Consider the following 16,030-nt stretch of genomic DNA (forward strand, 5'->3'; position numbering starts at 1 on the left):
AATCTAATTGGTAACTTCTCTTTCAGTGATCTCAAGTTGGTTTTTGTTGTTTGATTCAGTGTCTTTTTTCCTCTCCTACAGTTCACTAAAGAAGATGAGATTTTGTTGTTGTTTCTTCTTTGTTTTTTTTTCTTTCTCCTATTTCTTATTTTTTTTTTAGCACTGAGGACGACTTGGCGGAGGTCCTTGTCGAAATATTTGCTTATTTTTCATATTTTGCTACTAGCTGACAAAATCCTCGTTTTTCACCTACTTTTATTTTTGTCTTTTCATTTATTATTTCCTTTCTTGTTTTCATACGTCATGAATTATTATCAAACAGTTCGTGGTAACGAACTGTAGCAAGGAGCGACCTGGCTCAATAGTAACCAAAACTCTAAAAAATAGAATTTTGATACCAATAGTTACGTCAAAAGAATCGCATTTTAATGCTGATTTTAAATATATCACTTTCATCAAGATTAGTCTTACCTATTAAAAGTTACGAGCCTGAGAAAATTTGCATCATTTTAGAAAATAGGGGAAAACACCCCCTAAAAGCGATACAATCTTAACAAAAATCACACCATCCGATTCAGCAGATCAGAGAACCTTAGTGTAGAAGTTTGAAGCTCATATCTACACAAATATGGAACTTCACATTTTTTGCCAGAAGACAAATCACGGATGCATGTTTGTTTTATTTTTTTCCCAGGGGTGATCGTATCGACCCAGTGGTCCTAGAATGTCGCGAGAGGAATCATTATAACGGAAATTAAAAGTTCTAGTGCCCTTTTTAAGGGACCGAAAAAATCCCACGCTCATTTTTTCCCCAAAGTCACCGGTTCAAAATTCTGAGATAGCCATTTTATTCAACATAGTCGAAAAACCTAATAACTATGTCTTTGGGGACTACTTACTCCCCCGCAGTTCCCGTGGGTGGTATTTCAAGTTACAAACTTTGACCTGTGTTTACATATAGTAATGGTGACTGGGAAGTGTACGGACGTTTTCAGGGCGATTGTTTTGGTTTGGGAGGGAGAGTTGAGGTGGGGGGTTACGTGGGAGGATCTTTCCATGGAGAAACTTCTCATGGGGGAAGAGACTTTCAATGAAGGGGGCGCAGGATTTTTTAGCATTATTAAAAAAAAACAATGAAAAAACAAATATGGAAAGTTTTTTCTACTGAAATTGAGGAGCAGCATTAAAACTTAAAACGAGCAGAAAATATTGCGCATATGAGGGGTTTACCTCCTCGTAATACCTCGCTCTTTACGCTAAAGTATTCTTAGTAATTTCAACTATTTATTCTACGGCCTTTGTGATTCAAAGGTCATTCTTAAGGAATTGGGACAGAATTTAAGCTTTAGTGTAAAGAGCAAGGTATCGACGAGGGGTGAGCTGCCTCATACACGCAATAAAACATACGAATATAGAAGTTCGTTACGTAAGTTAATTCATAAATTACGTATATTTTTTTACTAATGAAAATGTTCGTAAAAAATTAAAAGTTCTAGTTGCCTTTTTAAGTAATCAAAAAATTGGAGGGAACTAGGCTTCCTCCCTCTCTCTTTTTTTCTCAAAATCTTCCGATTAAAACTATGAGAAAGCCATTTAGCCAAAAAAAATAAATATGCAAATTGTGTTTAATTATTTATGTGCGGAGAGCCAAGATTAAAACATGTATTAATTAAAATACATCCAGAAATTAAATATATAAAAAAAAGTTTTTTAAAATGAAAGTAGGGAGCGACATTAAAACTTAAAACGAACAGAAATTACTCCGTATATGAAAAGGGCTTTTCCTCTTCAACGCCTTGCTCTTTACGCAAAAGTTTTTTACTGTTTTAAGAGGTAGAGTTAAGAGAAAGAGTCAAACTTTAGCGTAAAGAGCAAGGCGTTGAAGAGGAAAAGCCCCTTCCATATACGGAGTAATTTCGGTTCGTTTTAAGTTTTAATGTCGCTCCTTACTTTCATTTTAAAAAACTTGTTTTTTATATTTAATCTTATTTTAATAGTAATAATTCTGAAGGCCTCTGTCTCCGTTCATCCAACCGTTCCTTCATTGTCCCTAAGTGTGTCCCTAGTTCCGCCCAGCGATCCCCCAGTTATAAATCTATAGTTCAATAGAATATAATACCCTCCAGTGTCGAACTATCCACAAGTTTTCGCACGTTGTATAACAATGTACTAAAATTTTATGTTATAATTCTCTAAATTCTTATTCAATTTGCGTTAGTTACCCATGTTTTCTCTTTTCTTTTTTTTTCTCTCTCTTCTTCATTTTTCAATTTTTTGTTGTTATGGTCCTCAAGAAGTTCGCTTCAAGGATCTTTATTATTATTGGTGTTATGGTTTTATTTTTATTTGAATAAACTGAATTGAATAAAAAAAAATCGTGCTGCAAACCCCTCATTAAAGTTGGCCCAAGCCTACATGGTTATTCCGTTTAGATGTTGTCATGAAGCTGGGAAACTGGTGGATATAAGAATTCCCCTTTGACATTGCATGGGATTTATTGGATTAAGTTAGCACTATAATGTTCCACAACTCTCGTGCATTTCACTTCTTAAAAATCGCAAACCTGAAGTAAAGGGAAATACCGGCAATAGGTTCAATTTGTTTGACAGAGACTTTGAATGCTGATGAATCCTATGCCAAGCGGGTGGTATGACAGTAGAAACTTTAAGAGAATTACAGTTGGTGATTTCGAAGTTGGTGTTGTGTATTTTACGTTTTGTGCTTTGACCTTTTATGTTCTGAACAATATGGCATGGTGAGGGCAATTTATCGTAGGAGGGATGTGTTAGAGCCCCTGGCCCTGATTATCAGATGAATGCCCTTTTTGTAAATTTAATTTATTTACTTTTTAATTTCAATACTTTAGCCATGGGTCTGGCTATCATTAAAGTCCGTTCATCCTGTTAGTATTCACGTCTGGAAAAGAATTTGCTAATTAGCTTACTTCTAAAATAAATTGCAGGCGACTGACGACTCATACAGGTATAAATTTAGAGTGCCAAATCCAAGGATAAATTTTGCACTTCAATTTTAAGGGGTCATTTATAGCATTTAGTCAGAGCTACACAGTCCTTCATGCGTGAAGGCGTGTTGCGAAGTGTTTTTTTTATCTTTAATGAGTTCATTTTGTGATTCTGATTTGAAAAGAAGTATGCTTATTCTTTCCACTTATGACTTGTTTCTTTACTAACTTAGGTACAGTCTAGAGAGAGAAGGTAGAGCTACTGGGGTAGAACACTACATTATTTGAGATATCTCTTCTGAGGGAATGTAAGAGCTTTAGAAGACAAATTTTGAGCTTGATGACTTGGATCATTAAGGCGGCCTCCTGGGTCATATGGTGTGGCAAATACATACCACAGAAATTACACTTGTCATATCCCTTTTGTTAATTGGGAATCCGCAAAGTCAAAACTTTTAGAATCCATATTCTAATATATAGGTTGAACATCAGCATAGTGTCTTGGGTCTTACAGGGCAGACAGAAATCTAACCACCATTGTTTTATAGCTTTGAGTGTAGACCAATATTATTCAACCATTCCTCTCTACAAATACTGAAAGTTTAAATTTTATTCCTTTAACCTGTCCTGAAGAATTGCAGATACAACCTTTCGTAACAGCGCACGCACTGTCTTTTGATTTAGTTCAGTTATCCAGTCAACATTCCCTCACTATTTTAAATAAACACCCTTAGCCATTCCTCAGATACCGCATATATGTTCTTTGGGAAAAATCAGAAAAAATTGGACCGCTGGAACAAAAAAAAAAAAAAAAAAAAAAGCGACAAAACCGAAATGTTGCTTTCGCAACACAATTACTCTAGCTGAAAAATAATTTTTTCTCAAAGTGTATCGTTTATGATGAAAATTCTTACATAATTCATTATCAAAGTCAGGAGTTTGTTTTTAACAAAAACGGTATTTCAAACTTCTTATATCCAAACTGACCCTGCATTGCAGTGAAAACCACCTTTCAAACTGAAAAAGACGCTCTACTGAAGCAGACGATAGTATGACAGCATTGAACTTTTGGACAACTTTTGCAACGTCTGGATATTCTTTCAAGAACTCAATCGAACGATTTTTATCGTCCATGAGCCTCAAAAATTTAGCTTTCACTACTGCTATAAAAAGGGGCGTTTTTTACATTTGCCACGATGTCTATTTTTAGTATTCTCAGCAATTTGTCAGCAGCAGTTCTTGAACGAACAAAGAGCCTCTATTCTTTCTGACTATTTCGTAGCTCTGATTGAAGTTGTTTTTCTAAGAGGTTATTTAATCATGGCTTCAGAATCCAAATTGCAACAATCTTCAGGTTGGTTTGGAGGCATAACACCCTCTCTTGACTCTGACATCTCTGAATTACTACCATCAAGAGTTTCTGTGAAAACATGCATTTTCTTCTGTTTATTTCTCCTGGATGTCCGTAAACTTGAAAAATCGTAAGCCAGTAATGGATGAACACGCTAGAAAATGAAACATTCTCAGACGCATACACCAACTTGAAAAAAACAGTAAATTATAGACAAGAATTTCTTTTAAACACAATCTTTAGCAAAATGTGTTCTTTTTGTGGAAAACGAATCTACGTTTCATCACTGACTAGCTAAAGAATTAAGTAAATAAAAAAGAATTTACTAAGAATTAATCAAGAATATGAAAAAAATTAAGAATTAAGTAAAAAAAAGAATTTATTAATAATTAATCAAGATTAAGAACAAATTAAGAATTAAGCAAATAAAAAAATTTTTAATAAGAATTAATCAAGAAGAATAAATTAAGAATTAAATAAATAAAAAAAAGAAACAACCTTAACAGAGCAAGATTCACTATTTGTCAGATGTTACATAATTTTTCTGTTACAAAACAAGCCAAAGTAGTCTAGCGACAGGGATATAGATGTCCACAGATCCCTTCTTCAGGCTTATTTGCACCGACACATCTGAACTTAAAGACTATGAACCTTCACTTGGGACAACTTTTAATAAGAGATTTAGCCTGAATCTTCTTACAGTTTACTCATCCACGCTTTATTCTGAGTATCCTTAAGCGATTCTGTTGAATACTAAATCCAAAAGACCCACAAATTATTATTAACTGAATTAAAAGTTATTTTTGCTCTCATACCTTGTTTTTAATGTTGAAGGAATAAGTTTAAAATTGCTTAATTAAACTTTCAGCTTTAGGAGAGAAAAAAAATGAAACTTGTTATAAAAAGAGTTGTTTTAGATGTTATAAAGTTAATCATTTTTGTGCTTATCACCTGTCTCGTCTCAACATGAGTCTCTGTTGTGATCCGATGTTAATATTTGCCTGATAAGAAGTAAAAGCTTGAAGCACGGACTAACAATTAAAAAGTTCCTCAAAAACGGTTCTCCACTTGTGTTCCACCTAATTCTAGTCCCTTGGACTTTTTATGGCAAAGGTATTGTCCTTTTTGTTTAATTTTAGTGCAGTCATTACTCAGTATAGTTCAGTTAAAACACTTTAAAATGCTTTCCTTACTTCAAAAGACTGAATAATAACAATGATGACCAATGAAAAATTTAAACTTCTGCTATTTTATTTATACCTACTCTTGAAACATTGCTGACCTTTTGTACTGTGTTCCTATGAGTCTTCTCTGTCTCTCAGAGTTTGACTCTGTCTCTCAATTCTTCTTTTTAAAACAGTAAAAAACTTTAGCGTAAAGAGCGGGGCGTTGATAAGGAAGCAGCCTCTTTCATATACGAAGTAATTTCTGTTCGTTTTAAGTTTTAATGTCGCTCCTTACTTTCAGTTAAAAAAACTTGTTTTTTTTATTTAATTTCTGAACGCTTTTGAATCAATGCATGTTTTGATTTTGGCTCTCCGCAGAGGAATAATTAAAACGAAATTTGCATTTTTTTTTTGGCTAAATGGCTTTCTCATAATTTTGATCGAATGATTTTGAGAAAAAAAGAGCGGGGGAGGAAGCCTAGTTGCCCTCCGATTTTTTGGTCAATTAAAAAGGCAACTAGAACTTTTAATTTTTTACGAATATTTTTATTGGTAAAAGATTTACGTAACTTATAAATTAGCTTACGTAAAGAACTTTTGTATTCTCATATTTTTATTACATATATGAGGGGGTTCGCCCCCTTGTCAGATCCTCGCTCTTTACACTAAAGCTTAAATTTTGTCCCAATTCATTAAGAATGACCCCAGAATCACAAAAGCCGTAGAATAAATAGTTGAAATTACTAAAAATACTTTAACGTAAAGAGCGAGGTATTAGGAGGAGGTGAGCCCCTCAAATGGGTAATAATATCTGTTTGTTTTAAGTTTTAATGCTGTTCCTTACTTCCAGCTGAAAGAACTTTTTCATATTTATTTTTTCATTGTGTTTTTAAATAATGCTAGTAAATCCTGCGCTCCCTTCATGGAGATTTTCTTCCCCCATGACAAATTATCGATGGAAAGTTCCCCCAGCATATCCCCCTCTTCTCAACCCCTCCCCCAACCAAAAAAAACTCCTGAAAACGCCTGTACACTTCCCAATAACCATTACTATATGTAAGCATTGGTCAAAGTTTGTAACTTGTTGCCCCTCCCATGGTGACTGTGGGGGAGTAAGTCGTCCCCAAAGACATAGTTATAAGGTTTTTCGACTACGCTGAATAAAATGGCTATCTCAGAATTTTGATCCGTTGACTTTGGTAAAATAATTAGCGTGGGAGGGGTCTAGATGCCCTCCAATTTTTTTGGTCACTTAAAAAGGGCACTAGAACTGTTTATTTTCGTTAGAATGAGCCCTCTTGCAACATTCTAGGACAACTGGGTCGATACGATCACCCCTGGAAAAAAAAAACAAAAAACAAAAAAACAAATAAACACGCATCCGTGATCTGCCTTCTGGCAAAAAATACAAAATTCCACATTTTTGTAGATATGAGCTTGAAACTTCTACAGTAGGGTTCTCTAATACGCTGAATCTGATGGCGTGATTTTTGTTAAGATTCTATGACTTCTAGGGGGCGTTTCCCCTATTTTCTAAAATAACGCAAATTTTCTCAGGCTCGTAGCTTTTGATGGGTAAGACTAAACTTGATGAAACTTATATATTTAAAATCAGCATTAAAATGCGATTCTTTTGATGTAGGCATTGGTATCAAAATTCCATTTCTTAGAGTTTTGGTTACTATTGAGCCGGGTTGCTCCTTACTACAGTTCGTTACCACGAACTGTTTGATCAAGATCTTTATTAGCTAGCTATTCAAAAAGCAGTTTGGAATGAACTTTGTTTGATAGACAAAAGTAATTAGGAATATTGGAAAAAGTTAATTTGTATTTAAATAAAGGAGAAAAATAATTAAATATGTATTTAAATTACTTATTTAACTACGTATTTAAATACATCAAAAAGTAATTAAAAATGTCTTTAAATACTTTTAGTCAATTACTTCCACAGCACTGTCTAATCTTGACATTAACTAATTTCAACTTTTGCTATATTAAATAAAAAAAAATAAGTATTTTCTACTGAAAGTAAGGAGTGACATTAAAACTTAAAACGAACCGAAATTATTTCGAAATTATTATTCTCTTTACGCTATTTTTTTTATTGTTTGAAAAAATAGAGCTTTGAGAAAGATTAAAACTTTAGCGTAAAGAGCGAGGCGTTGAGGAGGTGACAACCACTTTCATATACACAATAATTTCTGTTGGTTTTATGTTTTAATGTCATTCCTTATTTTCAGTAGAAAAAAAAATTGTTTTTTCTATTTAGTTATTTATCATTTTTTAAACAGTGCCAGGAAACCTGACCCCACCTTCTCGAAGAAGCCCCCTCGGTATGAAAATATCCTCTAGACAATTCAATCTCGGTGAAAATTTACCCCGGAAAATTACTCTTCATCACTCCGCGCGTAAAATTGAGGCGGAAAAGCGAAAGCAAGATAAGTAAAAAAGAATTTTGTATAAAAATTCCCCCTTTGCATAATTTTTTCTGACAAGCTCACTCCCTGAAAACTTCCCTCCCCATGGAAAATTCCCCAGTGGAAAAATCCCAAGCAGATAATTTGTCCCCCCCCCCTCACCCAAAAATGAAGGCACGTATCCCTATAACAAATACTATGCGTAAACAATGGGCAAATTTTATAAGTTAAAGACCTTTCCCCTGGGGCTGTAGGGGGGGTTATACCCATGTTATACCCAAAGGCATAGCTATTGGGCCTTTCGACTATGATGAATAAAATGGATATCTCAAAGTTTTGATCGGACGATTTTAGGAAAAAAGTGGCGGGGGAGGTGGCCAAGCTGCCATCCAATTTTTTTGGTCACTTAAAAAGATCACTTGAACTTTTAATTTACGTTTGAATGAGCAGTTCTCTGATATGGTAGGACCACAGGGTTGATATGATCACCCCTGGAAAAAAAAACAATTAACACGCATCCATGATCTTTCTTCTGGCAAAAAATTTAAAATACCACATTTTTGCAGATAGGAGCTCGAAACCTCTGATACGCTGAATCTGATGTATTCTATGACTTTTAGGTGTTGTTTCCCTCTTTTTAGGAATAAAGGCGAATATTTTCAGTCTCGTAACTTCTGATGAGTAGGACTGAACTTGATAAAATTTATATGTCAAAAATCAGCATAAAAATCATATTTTTTTACGTATTTATTTGTATAAAAATTCCGTATTTTACAGTTTTGGTTACAATTGAGCGGGGTCGCTCTTTACTTACAGTTCGTTACCAAGAACTGTTTGATCTCATTGTTAACAAGCCTTGACACAAATTTTTCAGTATGACCTTGACAATAACAGCCATTACATTTTATACAATTATATCTACCGAGAATAACTTAGCGACTGAACCGAGAATGAGTAGGATTGAACTTGATAAAACTTATATGTCAAAAATCAGCGTAAAAATCATATTGTCTTATGTATCTATTTGTATAAAAATTCCATTTTTTTAGAGTTTTGGTTACAATTGAGCGGGGTCACTCTTTACTTACAGTGCGTTACCACGAACTGTTTGATCTCATTGTGAACAAGCCTTGACACAAATTTTTCAGTATGACCTTGACAATAACAGCCAATACATTTTATACAATTATATCTACCGAGAATAACTTAGCAAGCAACCTAACGAACCAAATAATCAAAATACAAGTTACGAGATATACATATTTAATTATCCAATTGACATTCACGGGTTGGCTTCTTTCATAATAGCTGGTGCTATATGTATGGAATAAATATTCACTTCTACGTAATAAGACGCCCTGGCTCTTTTTGGACCGTATTATTAGTATTTTTTGTTATCGCTAGTTACTGGAAGCCAAATGAATTGAGTTAAAATGAGCACTTTGTCTATCTTTGTCCTTATTTTATTTTGTTTAAATTATTTTGTTGAGTAAGTAATTTAACTCATTTATTTTTACCAGAATCTTTTACTTCAAACCATCTATATAACCCCAGGTAGGTGAGGGGTTAGAAGAGGAGGAGTCTAACCAACCGTAAAAACGTTAATAAAACACAACATTAATTTTCTGTAATCACATGATACATACTTTATATTTTAATGCACATATGATATATATATATATATATATATATATATATATATATATATATATATATATATATATATATATATATATATATATATATATATATATATATATATATATAGGTTCTATCAACCTCGTTATTATTTTGTAGATAGAAAAACTTATTTTATAGATAGAAAGATAGAAAAAAGCGAACCATATCCCCTTCAATGCCAGGGTACGATATACAAAACGAACGGGTAATAAACCCATAAAACAGTATAAAATATTGAACTTGCATCTCAGAAGGGGGTTTCTTAAAAAAAAAAAAAAATTGTGAAAAACCATATCTAAGGTACACATTAAATGTCAAACGAATCAAAAATCTAACATTATGAGGATAATTCCTATACTTAAAAACATTTACAAAATGCTAAAAAATGGTTAACTCCTATGCTTACATGTGTTGAAGTAAAATCTCAGTTCTGGAAAGTTCTTAAGAAACTCTATAGGATCCTTTTTGTCATTAATGTGGTCTCTTAGCATGCTAAACTTGGGATTAATTGGTAGGACAACAAGATCTTGAGAAAAAGTGATCTTCAGAACCAAGCGCCTTTTAATAGTTAAATATTGATCTCTCTGCCAGGACTTCCCCTTCTCATATTCGTGTCTTCATGTTCTTTCTTTTTTAGGGTGAGTGGTCCATATCCCTCAAATTTGCTGCCAGACTTTAGACTAAGTTTATCTTTGAATTGAGCTTATTTGATCTACATCAGGAATCTACATCTACATCATGGTTATTGATGTTGATTGGCTCGAAATTTAACTCAATCTCTAGCTAATCCAAGCTCAAATAACGCTAAAAGTGGCTCTTCTTTCCGAAAATAAAGGAAGAAAATTAAAATTAATAATTAAAATTAAAAGTGGCCATTTTTCTCACTCCTTTGGCACTCCTTCTATTCCTCGAAATTCTCAAGCAATTTCCAAACAGTTTATCTTCTATATTATTCATATCATGAATAGAATAATAACATAGTATCATGAACAGTCATGAATAATAACATAAGTTACAAAATATACTTAAGAACACATCAAAATTTGTTTTGCTCATTTTTGTTACGTTTCTTACAAGTTGGACAAACACTTCAAGGGGTTTAAGCCCCCTAACCCCCCCTGGAAACTTCCTTGGTCATGTCTATTTATTGTATAATCCTTCGAATTGCATCGCTCGCTCCTCAAAATATCATCCCTTTAGTAGATTAAATAAAAATAAGAAATTTTTTTAACTGAAAGTAAGGAGCAACATTAATACTTAAAACGAACAGAAATTACTCCATATATGAAAGGGGGTGTTCCCTCCTCAACGCCCTGCTCTATACGCTAAAGATTAACTGTTTCTCTCAACTCTACTTGTTAAAACGTAAAAATTTTAGCGTAAAGAGCGGGGCGTTGAGGAGGGAACAGCCCCTTTCATATATGGAGTAATTTCTATTCGCTTTAAATTTTAATGTTGCTGCTTACTTTCAGCTAAAAAACTTGCTTTTTTAAATTTAATTTCTGAACGTTTTTGAATTAATACATGTTTTGATATTGGCTCTCCGCACATAAAAAATTAAAACAAAATTTGCATATTAATTTATTTTTTTGGCTAAATTGATTTCTCATGGTTTTGATCGGATGATTTTGAGAAAAAAAAGGAGCGCAGGAGTAGGCCTAGTTACCCTCCAATTTTTTCTTTATTAAAAAAGGCAACTAGAACTTTAATTTTTTACGAACGTTTTTATTAGTATAAATATACGTAACTTATGAATTAACTTAGATAGCGAACTTCTATATTCGTATGTTTTTATTACTTATATGAGGGGGTTCACCCCCTCGTCATTATCTCGCTCTTTGCACTAAAGCTTAAATTTTGTCCCTATTCCTTAAGAATGACCCCTGACTCACAGAGGCCGTCGAATAGGTATTTGAAATTAATAAAATTACTTTAACGTAAAGAGCAAGGAATTAGCAGGAAGTGAACCCCTCATAGTAATTTCTGTTAGTTTTAAGTTTTAATGCTGTTCCTTACTTTCAGTCGAAAAAACTTTTTCATATTTATTTTTTCTTTGTGGAAATTTTCTTCCCCATTTATAAATTCCTCCATTGAAAGCTCTCCCATATAACCCCCTCTTTTCAACCCCTCCCCAACAAAAATATCCCTGATCGCGTCTGTACACTTCCCAATAACCATTACTATATATAAACACTGGTCAAAGCTTGTAACTTGCAGCCCCTCCCAAAGGGACTGTGGGGGAGTAAGTCGTTCCCAAAGACATAGTTATTACGTTTTTCGACAATGCTGAATAATATGGCTATCTCAGAAATTTGGTGCGGTGACTTAGGGAAAAAATAAGCGTGGGAGAGGGCCTAGAAGCCCTCCAATTTTTGGTCACTTCAAAAGGGCACTAAGACTTTAAATTTTCGTTAGAATGAGCCCTCTTGCCACATTCTAGGGCCACTAGGTCGATACGATCACCCCTGGGAAAAAAAACAAAAACAAAAAAAAACAATTAAACACGCATCCATGATCTGTCTTGTGGCAAAAATAAAAAAAGTCCACATTTTTGTAGATACGATTTTGAAACTTCTACTGTAGGGTTTTCTGATACGCAAAATCTGATGGTGTGATTTTCGTTAAGATTTTATGACTTTGAATGGGAGTTGAATCCCCCTATCTTCTAAAATGAGGCAAATTTTCTTAGGCTCGTAACTTTTGACGGGTAAATTTAAATTTGTTGAAACTTATATATTTAAAATCAACATTAAATTGCGATTCTTTTGATGTAATTATTATTATAAAAATTCCGTTTTTTACAGTTTCGGTTACTATTGAGCCGGGTCGCTCCTTACTAAAGTTTGTTATTACGAACTATTTGATTCCTTTACATTTCAGACATATAGGTGGCAAGAGACGCTGTACTGACTTCTACCAAAAGAATATGAGCCTAGCCTCCCCTTCCTCCTTGTCCACCTACATCCATGCCTACTACCACATCATTTTTTTTTATGTGAACCCCCTAAAAGATCTTTTAAGGCCAAATTTTCTAACTTCTCATAAAATGCCTTGTCAGATCCTCATGGAAGCGTGGTAGTTGTAGTAACCCTTCATTTGGAGGAATTCATTTGGACTGACAATGCAATATCCATGCTAATAGGGGTTTGTTAAGAGAATCAACCAACAAAAAATAGAAGTAGTTATGGTAAAAATCCTACTGTATAATTCAGACCCTCCCTAAGTCCATCACAATGAAAATTATTAGATTGAAGCTTTTTTTTCAGAGGTGCACAATTGAATCTGAACCATTATAAAATTTTACTTACTGACAAAGGCATTTTATTATGAGTGAGGAGGGAGACAGGGCACTTGCCCTGGGTGCAGAAATTAAAGGGGAACAAAATTTCAAATATATAATTTAACAGTTATTATCACACTGTATTTTTTGGAATTTTATTCTTATGAAAAAAATGTATATAAAATTTTCATTTTCCGCTTTCTTCAGAAGTATTCCTTGGAAATAAAAGTAAGTAGACCGAATCTAATTAAATTTAATCTTTTTCGTAATATTTTGTATTCAAATTGTGTTAATAAATAAAAATTGTGTTAAAATTTGACCTGAAAGTATTTTGGAGGTAAGGGGGGGGGGTAATCAAGATTTTGGTCCGGGCGTAAAAGTTGCTAAAGCTGCCGCTGCTAAAAGATCCAGAATGGAGAAGGAGCGATCCAAAGGCTACAAAGGGAGAAAGGGAGAGTAAAAATCAAATGGAAACACAAGTTTTATATGTAGAAGTTCTGTTCTCCCCTTAAAACGCCAATTAGCTTTTGAGCTGGAGTTTAGCTTACAATTTACCCTTAGTGTAAATTGTATCTATAACTCATAATATGTCAAAACATTAGTACAGACCCCTTAATCCTTCACACATAAGATTATCCTCAATCAATAATACTGAAACTATTAAAAGGGGGAGTTTTGAAAATTATATAGGTATAAAAAATTAGCACAAGATAAATTAGACAGGTTTTTCAAAGGGGGAGGCGGTATCGAAACAGAATCTAGTCTTTATAAAGTTATATAAAGACATACAACAAATTAGAAAATTAAAAAGTGGCAAGTTCAAGCCCCTATCTACAAACAAACAATTTTTCTTTTTAGAGAGGGACTGGAAGGTTGGTAATGATTGATTATTAATTTTGATTTCTTTTTTTTTCTTGGGGATCATACCAATTCGGTGCACATAGGATATATAGTTGATCCTATATATCCTATATAGTTGATCTATAGTTGAATATAGTTGATCTATAGTTGAAATATAGTTGATCCTACCGTAAATTTAAAGCTTAGTGTAATACCATAGCCAAGATCCAACTTACTTCATTTTGTTTTATAAAATAATCTTTTTCACTTATTTGGACCAAAAGACTTTGAATGACAGTCTTGAAACAGCCAATCAGTTTTGAAATACCAAAAGCTATCTTTCTAATCTTTCAGTCCCAGAGGACTGGCATCTGCGCGGGGACATTTTCATCCCTATGGACATTTGGCAATCCGCATAAACAGAACCTTTGTTATTGACCTTTTATTGAGTAATGTTCATGGCTCTAAGGTATTGCGTAACTGCACATCGGCTATTAGCATGGGAGGGACATTTAATCTTAAAAAGTGAAGCTAAAATTCGTCAAAATATCCACATAAAGCTTTAAATAAACACAGTGGAAGGAGCTTTAATACTTGAACTCAGGTACAAATGAAGGGAGAAGAGCAATAAAGCCAATCACTTTGCCCCCTCCACTCTCATAAAAAAAACTCTATATTTTTTTTTTTTTTTTTACTTGACCTTTGAAACTTGTTACTATTATATGCCTCTAATAACTCTTACAAGTAAAGCCACTATTTTGTTTTTCCGATCAGCTTGAAACTCATAACATTGTATTCTTGAATCAAAGACCTCCCAATGCAAAAAAAAATAAAACAAATTTAATTATAACCCCAAAAATAGCCAAAAGTAATAGGTCAAAAATAGGGCCAACGATATTTTTTTTTAGTTTGGTCACAAGCCTCCAAATTTCGGACCCACAGATGGTTCAAAAGTTTGTATTTCGATTGGCTTGGAACTTTCAAGAATGGCTGCCAGGGCCAAGAAGACACGCATTTCGGGGGGAGGGAGGTTTGTATTTTCATGTATTTCATAAGTGGGCTGAAATTTTTTTGTGGTTGATCTGCTCTGAACAGCTTAAAAGTTAACAACTTAAGTCTCAGGGTAAGCAGACACTAACGTAAGAAATATAATAAATTACAAAGTAATAAAATAATGGAACCGAATTTTATATTTGGAAGGGGGTGTTAAGCACTCAGGAAATCAGGCGAAAGCCTTGTTTTCCCCAACCTTGCAGCAATAGGTTTTCTGGCAAAAGGAGGCTACCATAAGAATAGAATAATTTTCCGCATGCAGATTTCGAAAATCAAAAGACTATTATTTTCAGATTGGCTTTGAGACGATGTTTAAACATGGTCAAGAGGATCTTGGTGGAGACAAATAATTTTATAACGCCTAATTTGTGAGAATATTGGCAAATTTTTCGGTATCTATTGCATACAAACTGACCTAGTCTATTATGTCTATGATCAAATGTGCTGTAATAACCTTTGTTGAAATAAAACGTAAAATTTATCATCGTTGCAAAAAGTACAAGCCGTTGTAATTTGGATCCGATAACGATACAAAGCTGAAGCTATCCCTGATTCTCAGTTTGAAGTATTACCTACTCGAAAAATAGGAACTTCGAATATATTTGATTCATGATTTTAAGTAAAGAAAGTAAACACAAGCAACAATATCTAAATTGGAAACTGAACTGAATCGATATAAGAAATACAAGTTTGTATCGGTTCTTGACACTTGGGATTGGGTTTATAGTTCATTAGTTAATTTTGTCTCCAGTAGGCTTGGAGCCTATGGGGAATATAAACAGAGGCAGGTTGGTTTAAAAAGACAAACGATTTTTAAGTTTGTAAGACACCTTATATTTCTATTTCTGATAACTCACTAAGGCCAGTTCCATCCCCTCGGATTATAGCTTGAGATCGACTTGTCTCCCTCTCAAATGAAGGATTCGACTTGATACTCAAATACACTTCAGAAACACTTCAGAAAACACTTCAGAGACAGAGAAACAATAATCAATGCTCCATTTTGATTACCCTCTACTACATAAAATCTTTTGAACTGCGTCAGTACCGAGATGTGAATAAATTCTTATACTCAAAGGGACTAAAAGTATAAACCACTCAAGTAGATAAGAAATATGGAATTTTATCTGTTCCTCCCTATCCAATCCTTGGAAGTAGATAGAGTTTGTTTGGAACGATGCACACTCTGTCTACTAATAACTTGTCTCTGGATATGGTGTTTCCCCTAACCGAACTTTCTGATCAGGGTGGCTACAACTTCATGTGGTGGGTGGAGCCCAC

The 16,030-nt window shown here is 33.8% G+C and overlaps 1 protein-coding gene across 1 annotated transcript in view; it reads left to right on the forward strand.

Annotated features, from left to right (window-relative positions):
- Positions 1 to 9,248: 9,248 nt before the first annotated feature.
- Positions 9,249 to 16,030, forward strand: part of LOC136040817 (pH-sensitive chloride channel 2-like) — a 40,947-nt gene continuing 34,165 nt past the window's right edge. The window contains exon 1 of the mRNA XM_065725149.1: positions 9,249 to 9,385. Coding sequence (XP_065581221.1) covers positions 9,330 to 9,385 — 56 coding nt within the window. The 5' untranslated portion in view covers positions 9,249 to 9,329. The remainder of the gene's footprint in view (positions 9,386 to 16,030) is intronic.

The sequence above is a fragment of the Artemia franciscana genome, chromosome 21 (genome assembly GCF_032884065.1).
Source record: "Artemia franciscana chromosome 21, ASM3288406v1, whole genome shotgun sequence".
Classification (NCBI taxonomy): Eukaryota; Metazoa; Arthropoda; class Branchiopoda; order Anostraca; family Artemiidae; genus Artemia; species Artemia franciscana.